Source organism: Lemur catta, chromosome 1 (assembly GCF_020740605.2).
Source record: "Lemur catta isolate mLemCat1 chromosome 1, mLemCat1.pri, whole genome shotgun sequence".
NCBI classification, from domain to species: Eukaryota; Metazoa; Chordata; class Mammalia; order Primates; family Lemuridae; genus Lemur; species Lemur catta.
This window is the reverse complement of record NC_059128.1, coordinates 507,376-515,871: the sequence shown is the minus strand read 5'-3', so window position 1 is coordinate 515,871 and position 8,496 is coordinate 507,376. Positions and strand designations below refer to the sequence as shown.

At 46.3% G+C, this 8,496-nt stretch overlaps 1 protein-coding gene across 1 annotated transcript; it reads right to left on the bottom strand.

Annotated features, from left to right (window-relative positions):
• LOC123643386 lies at nucleotides 1-8,094 on the bottom strand. The gene is given in 7 exon segments (XM_045558896.1): nucleotides 1-499; nucleotides 604-657; nucleotides 660-696; nucleotides 1,732-1,822; nucleotides 2,280-2,433; nucleotides 5,777-6,148; nucleotides 8,067-8,094. Coding segments are annotated over 7 exon segments (1,206 nt in total). The 3' UTR covers nucleotides 1-29.
• Nucleotides 8,095-8,496: the final 402 nt, after the last annotated feature.

The following is an 8,496-nucleotide window of genomic DNA, read 5'->3' as shown; positions in this document are numbered from 1 at the left end:
TTCAGAGAAGTTCCCCAGAGGAAACCGCTTTATGGAGAGGAAGCCACGACCCCGAGAGGAAACCAGCCCTCACCCTCCACCTGCACCTGCCCTGGGCTGACTCTGCTCCCGTGTCTTGTGCGCCCCCTGGCGGCCCCGCGCTGCCCCGCAGGAGGTTTGTGTCTGGGCTCACACTGATGTCCCCTCACTGTGTCACTGGCACAATAGTACAGGGCCGTGTCCTCGGCTCTCAGACTGTTCATTTGCAGAGACACCGTGTTCTTGCTGTTGTCTCTGGAGATGGTGAATCGGCCCTTCACGGCGTCTGCGTAGTATGTGCTACCACCATTACCATTAATCTCTCCAACCCAGTCCATCCCCTTCCCTGGAGCCTGGCGGACCCAGCTCACGTGATAGCTGCTGAAGGTGAATCCCGAGGTTGCACAGGAGAGTCTCAGGGACCCCCCAGGCTGGACCAAGCCTCCCCCAGACTCCACCAGCTGCACCTCACACTGGACACCTGCAAACACAGACACATCCTGGTCAGAAACTGCCACACAGACCCCTGTTTCTCTCACTCACATCCCCTCCCACACCCAATGTCTCTAGTTCTCCATGAATTACCTTGTAACAGAGCAACAAGGAAAACCCAGCGCAGCCCAGACTCCATGGTGAGTCTCTGTGTTCAGTGCTGATCACCGAATGGGGACACCTGGGAATGCCGGGGCTGGGGCTCCTGTCCCAGAACTGCAGGGTGAGGGCTGGGCTGGTTTTCATCAGCACAGGGAGGGCCCTATTTGCATGTCCCCTGCTATATAGCAAGCCCTGGGTGGGACAGCTGAGGGACGGCAGGGCCAAGCGAACAACTGTGTGACTGTACTGTGATAAATAATTAACTCCTCCTCACTTATCTAATTTATAAACACCCATAAACCATGTGCTGTAGGTGTCAATGTATCATGTATTTTACGGATGTAAAAGTAACCCTAGATGCATATAAAGGTTGCGTGTATGTCCAGGAACAGATATCCTGGAAGATTTATGGTCAGTGTCTCGGTCTATAATCCTATCCCTGGAACGCACTGCAGAGCAGATCTGGACATGCCTACTATTGTTTCTGGAATCTCAATTCTGTAATAAAAATATAAAGCAAATTTTTGCCTTCCTGTTTTTACTTAAATAATATGTTAAAATGTTTGTAACACAAAGGGTCAATACAGAAGCATTTTCATGTACTTAATGTTTCACTTATTTTTACCTATTTGTCCATCACTCCTGTAACAAATAGTCTATTTAATTGTTCATATTTAATGATGTACAATTCATGTACAGTTTCCTTAACATATTTTAACTGTGCAAATTAAAGGTATTGACGTCACCAACACCCTGTCTTCAACATTGAGGAAATCGATTTCCCTCAATGTTTCCACATGTCCTTCTAAAATTCCTGCTTCTTTCCTCTTCCCTCTTCCTCCCATTACCCAGGCACCTGCTGGTATGGTTTCTGTTGTTTCAGTTTTCACTCTCTAGAATTTATATTAGTGGAATCACGTAACAGGTGCTGTTTTGGATTATTTTACTCACAGCACAGACTGTGGATGCAGCCACGCTGCAGTGTGCATGAAACCATCATTGCTGTCAATGATGTAGTGTCCTAATGGATCATTTGCAAAAAATGCTTGTTTATTAAGCTACTGTTAATGTTGAGATTGTTTCCAATTCCTTGCTATTATGGATAAAGCTTCTCTTCACCTGGGAGAAGGAGGCAGCTGAGAAAACAGCTCTTCTTCTTTTTACATCAACAACAATAACATCAACATCATCATCATTCACATCAACACACCTACACGGGACATACATTAGCACATTTCATTTAATATTTCAGATAATGGAAGTTATACGACCAAGAGCAAACCTGAAATCTGCGGGGAGACCAGGACTTGCAGGGAGCAACAGGGCCAGAGCATTAGCTTATTAGGCACAGCCCACCAGGCGGCATGTGGGCTGGGACCAGACTCCACTGGCCGTAGGCACTGGATCGCTGGAAGCTGGGCTTGCTACAGGGATTGCAGTTTACATTTTCCAGTGGTCACAGGGTTGGGAAATTCCTATTCTGTTTCCTCAGAGCAATTTTCCTCCAGGATTGGGGACACATCATAAGGTGGCACCTCACAGATGGTTCTGTCCGAGAGAGGGAGAACATGTTTCTGAAATGCATTCAGACCCACCTCCCCTGTGTCCTGCAACGAATACAATTACCCTGCAGGGGACAAGAGGCAGAAATCAGTGTCCTAGCCCACTGGGGGACCTCATAGGAGATGGGAGCGGAAGACATGTCACCACTAAGGTTATGCTCAGAAAAATGACTCCTCTCCATCACGGGAACAAAGGCTTGATCTTCAGGGATAGGCAGCAAATCTGGAAGCTGAAGGGGCTGATGGAGAACTGCCCCAGCTGTGGGAGACAAGAACCAGGAGAAAAAAGACACTGAGAAGGTACTAGGGCAGCGACACCTCTTGGGGAGGGACAGGACAACGTGCAAGGGCACAGTGCAGACCACGGGGCACGATGCCTGCCTGGGAACCCAGCTCAGGGAGGACGTCAGAGAAGGCCACCTCAGGTCAGCCTCTCCCACTACATCAACTACTGTCAGTAAATGCAATATTGGGACAGACCTGGACAAGATGAAACAGATCCTCTCTAGAGCATGGGCTGTAAACAGAAAGCCAGGCAGGAAGCACACACTACGTATCAGTGGAGGACTGTAAACCTTCTGTGCTCACAGCAGAGAAAACCTTCCACACTTGGAGCCACTTCAACAATAAATTCCAAATGAAGTCTGACTAGAGCCACACAAACTTCCACAGTACAGGCTGGGACAGCCTAACGTGTGGACATATACAGGGAGGGAAACACATAAAATGAGATAGTAAGTCAATGGGAACCGTGAAACACGGCATGTCTGGCTAACATACAAATCTATGGGCTGTAACAAATGGATATCAAAAAAGTCATAATGAAAAACTATCAGACTGAACTTCAGAAATGACACATATTAGAACTGATAAAACAGGAAACATAAAGTGATTTTTAAGTAATGTGTTAAGATATAAAGGGAAACATAATATTGCCACAAATGAATATACGTAATTAGGTATTGACAAGGGGATTTTTAAGGAAGAGTCAAATATAAATGGTTATAGTGTTTAGAAGGAATTCAGTACAAATATGCCTTAGAGAAACAAACCAGCTGAGTTGTCTCCTTTCCAAAGAAATCGTGGCCTTGGAAATAGGTGCCAGGAACTTCACAGCAAAATGCAAAGGGAAACAACAATGAAGCAAAACATCAGTATCAAATAGTGTCATATAAATATAATGGAAATTCCACAAGTAGAAGTAAAAGGCCAGGCATGGAAAATAAATATTGAAGCAATAATGGTCACAAATGTTCTAAACTTCATGAAAGACATAAAAATCACAGATCTGAGGATGTAAGAGAAACTTCAAGCAGGATAGAACACACACAGGCTACTGACACACACGTGTGCATACACAAAACCTAACACATACCCCCACACACCATGAGCCATTTCCTCCACGTTATTCCTGTTAATTAATTGAATTAAAACTACTTCTATTTATGGCATGAGATAGTGTATAGTGTATGCATGCCTTCACTTATAGCCTTAGGCACACTCTTCCCCCATTTGGTGAATCCAATCCCCTGTGTAGCCTTTGGGGAGGGGTGGTTATGTCCAAACAATCTAAAACGAGCTCCAAATAAAGAAAAACAATCCCACCATAGAAGGTGTTTCTTTACCTTTTGTTACCTGGCCCAGGAAACACGTTTTACGTTTGATAATTTCCTGTGTGGTCTTCATCAGGTTCTTGATTACTTAGGAAAAGTGAGGTTTAAATGGACGATGATTTTTATATCGATTTAACTTTCTGTATTACTTTTAATGTCTTTTGGTTATCACTGTGGTTAAATAAGCATTAATTTAAAAAGACCTGTGATTCAATTTTGTTGAAGCATGTTGAGCCTTTGATCAATGTAGATAAAAGTTATGTTGCAAAAGGAAAACAATAACACACCTGTCAGTGTGTAACTCTGCGTATGGTTTCTGTGATCTGCTTACCTACTGTGGATGCTAAATTTTTCTGTGTTTCTCAAAGACACCTTTTCTCATAAAATTACTAAAATACTTTTAGTAATTAGTTACTAAATGAGCCACACAGAAGGTTCATCAAGCTACAGGGTTCCAGGACCTCAGAAATTTGAACTAGAAACGACAATGTGCAGTTCACATATCCAACCCTGTGCACAGTTCTTCCTAAGATTTCAGAACAAACCTCATGTAGTATTGAGACTCCCAAATGCTACCTCTTTCATTTGGGAAAACGACACTATAATTAAAATGTCACTATCTGTAACAGCTAAATTTAATTTGACAATATTCCTAACACTTTGTTTGGTTCACATTGTACTGGTGGTCTCTTTTATAAAGTTGACATTATCTGCTTTAATTCAACAAAGCCATAAACAAACAAACAAACAAACAACTACTCAAGGAATACAACAGGTCTCACCCAGATTCCCCCCATGGTCTATTGGTCTGTTCAGTTATTTTTTTTCCTCATAGGCAGGGACTGTACCAGATGGCGAAGCCTCTCGCACAGTTAACTGTTTCTACTTGAAATGGGGAAACATCTGTGTCTCCAAGTAAAAATGGGAATTACTCAAGAATGGAAATTTCTTCATAACACAGATGGTTTGCCTCAATTCCACAAGTATCTCCCCTGATGATCACTAAATTATCGAAGAAATGTTTTGTGAATCCCATGTGGTTTAGACACAAATCCTTGTTTGTTACATGCCACTGGTTCCTTCTTGATACCGACGGGTGTGAGAGTAAAACCAGGGGATGAGTTTGCTCTCCATAGGAAGGAGGGGGACACAGGAGAGGGCAGTCAGGAGGAGCAGAGGGGGGAGGATGAGGAGGCTCCTGGACAAAGGACCATCAGGGGCAGGCAATTCACACAGGAGGGGTCGACTGCAGGGTGTTGTGTCATCATGTGGAGTCACAGGGACACCACACACAAGGACCTGGATCACACCAGAGAGCTGTCAGCACACTGAGGTTTCCATCTGCAGGTCTCCCCGATGCCACAGGTGTTGAAGGTGACTCTGTGAGAGTCTCAGTGGACACATCCCACTTTGACCAATCACTCTCATTCTCTCAGCTACTAATGGCCACTTGCATTTCCAACGTGAGTACAAACAGATACAATGGAATGTATCTGCATCAGGAATGTACAGTTCTAAATGAGTAGAGTAAAATTGGAAACCGTTAGGTTTTATGAGACACTGACCCTGCCCAGGTCCCTGCATGTCCCAATGTGAATCCCAAAGACTGTCCCACTCAGGGAGTCCCAGTGAGGTCTATGCGCTGAGTCTGGTTGGAAAATGCGCAGCAGGTTCCCCTGGGCTCCCTCAGGACTCTGACCCCTGTGACAACAGCAGGGTCACTTCTGCCCACGTGAGTGACGTTCTGCCTTGAGTGCTGGTGAGAACGTGTTGAGTTACTACAACAAGACGCTTCGAATTCACACACTACAGGGACGAGCACAGAGCCACGAAAGAAGATAGGTCCCAGGATAAAATTTCTAGAGAGGAGGCCCCAAACCCTGACAGGAAATGAACCATTATTATCCCCTGGGCTGACTCTGCTCCTGCGTCTTGGGCGCCCCCTGGCGGCCCCGCGCTGCCCCGCAGGAGGTTTGTGTCTGGGCTCACACTGATGTCCCCTCATTGTGTCTCTCGCACAGTAGTACAGGGCCGTGTCCTCGGCTCTCAGACTGTTCATTTGCAGAGACAGCGTGTTCTTGCCGTTGTCTCTGGAGATGGTGAATCGGCCCTTTACGGCGTCTGCGTAGTATGTGCTACCACCATTACCATTAATGCTTGAGACCCACTCCAGCCCCTTCCCTGGAGCCTGGCGGACCCAGTTCATCCAGTAGCTGCTGAAGGTGAATCCCGAGGCTGCACAGGAGAGTCTCAGGGACCCCCCAGGCTGGACCAAGCCTCCCCCAGACTCCACCAGCTGCACCTCACACTGGACACCTGCAAACACAGACGCATCCTGGTCAGAAACTGCCACACAGACCCCTGTTTCTCTTACTCACATCCCCTCCCACACCCAATGTCTCTAGTTCTCCATGAATTACCTTGTAGCAGAGCAACAAGGAAAACCCAGTGCAGCCCAGACTCCATGGTGAGTGTCTGTGTTCAGTGCTGATCACCGAATGGGGACACCTGGGAATGCCGGGGCTGGGGCTCCTGTCCCAGAGCTGCAGGGTTAGGGCTGGGCTGGTTTTCATCAGCAGAGGGAGGGCTCTATTTGCATGTCCCCTGCTATATAGCAAGCCCTGGATGGGACAGCTGAGGGAGGCCAGGGCTGAGAGAAAAACTGTGTGACTGTACTGTGATAAATAATTAACTGCTCTTCACTTATCTAATTTATAAACACCGATAAACCATGTGCTGTACGTGTCAGCGTTTCATGTATTTTACAGATGTACATGTCACCCTAGATGCATATAAATATTGTGTGGCATGTCCAGGAACAGATATCCTGGAAGATTTAGGCTCAGTGTCTGGGCCTATAATCCCACCCCTGCAATCCACTGGGACATGCGTAGGATGGCTTCTGGAACCTCGATTCTGTAATAAAATTATAAAGCAAATTTTTTCCTTCCTGTTTTTACTTACGTAATATGTTAAATATTTGTAACACACAGGGTCAATGCAGAATGACTTTCAAATATGTAATGTTTCACTTGTTTTTACCTATTTGTCCATCACTCCTTCACTAGCAAATAGTCTATTTAATTGTTCATATTTAATGACGTATAATTGTTGTACAGTTTCCTTAACATATTTTAACTGTACTAATTAAACGTATTGACATCACCATCACCCTGTCTGCGATATTGAGGAAATCAATTTATCTCACTGTTTACACTCATCCTTCTAAAATTCCTCCTTCTTTCCTCTTCCCTCTCCCTCCTTTTACCCAGACAAATGCTAATATAGTTTACATTACTTCAGTTTTCACTCTCTAGAATTTATAATAGGGGAATCACGTAGCAGATGAGTTTTTCTTATTTTACTCACAGCACAGACTGTGGACGCAGCCACACTGCAGTGTGCATGAGTCATTGCTGTTAATGATGTAGTGTCCTAATGCATCATTTGCACAAAATGCTTATTTATTAAATTACCGGTTAATATTTTGATTGTTTCTAATTTCTTGACATTAATGATAAAGCTTATCCTCACCTGGGAGAAGTGGACAGCTGAGAAAGCTCTTCTTACATCAGGCACAACAATAGCAACATCATCGTCATCTATAAAGCATGACTGCAGAAGCTCTAGAGTAGCACATTTTATTTAATATTTCGAAAAGCAGAAGTTAGTTGACCAAGAACAAACCTAATATCTGCGGAGAGACCAGGACTTGCAGAGAGAAACAGGGCCAGAGCTGAGCTTATTAGGCACAGCCCACCAGGCGGCACCTGGGCTGGGACAAGACTCCACTGGACGTAGGCTCTGGATCGCTGGAAGCTGGACTTGCTAAAGGGATTGCAGTTTAAATTTTCCAGGGGCTAAACAAACCCCCAGCACATACAGAATCATCTCTGCAGAGAAGACCAACACAGCATACGAAACAGAAAACCCTTCATGGCACAAGGCTGTGGATTGTGGGAGGCTGATTGCATACTCCAAATATTGTACTGAACGTTTATGGAGAGCAGAAAAGTGAAAAAAAATAAGGCTTAAATTTGCATTGACTTCAGGTCCCGAGTCATCCCATTTCTGGTGCACGAGACCAGGGCATTACAAGGAGAAAACCCTGGACTCCTGAGGGAGAAGAGTGACGGGCAGAGACAGGAAACTCCGGGGTATGAAAGGAAACCTCAGTTTCCCTCCGCCCCTGCTCTTCAGCTGGGAAATGAGCCCCTCTGGGGTCCCCAGATGGGGGAGGAGCCGTCTGCCCCTGATGTCCCGCAGGTCTGGGTCCTGCCTGCCGGCTGCTGCGTGCTGAGCTGCATCCTGTCGTCCAGGAGAAAGTCTCTGATCCGTTTACAGACTTATTCCAAAGTGCTGGTCGTTAATGTGCATTTGGGGACAGGAGAAAGTGCCTGGAAGCCACTGTCTGCCTTTTGAGCAGGTGAGAGCATTTTCTCTCGTGACCACAAACGTAGCTGAGACGGCAGGGGAAGCTCAGGGTCGGGAACTCAGCGAAGCCCCCAGAGGAGACGGGTCTATGGAGAGGAAGCCACGACCCCGACAGGAACCCGGCCCTTCCCCTCCCCCCGCACCTGCCCAGGCCGGCTCTGGGCTCGGGGGTCCCGGGCGCCCCCTGGCGGCCACGAGCGCCCCTGCAGGGAGGTCTGCGTTTGGGCCCGCACTGATGTCCCCTCACTGTGTGTCCCACGGTGAATCCGGCCCTG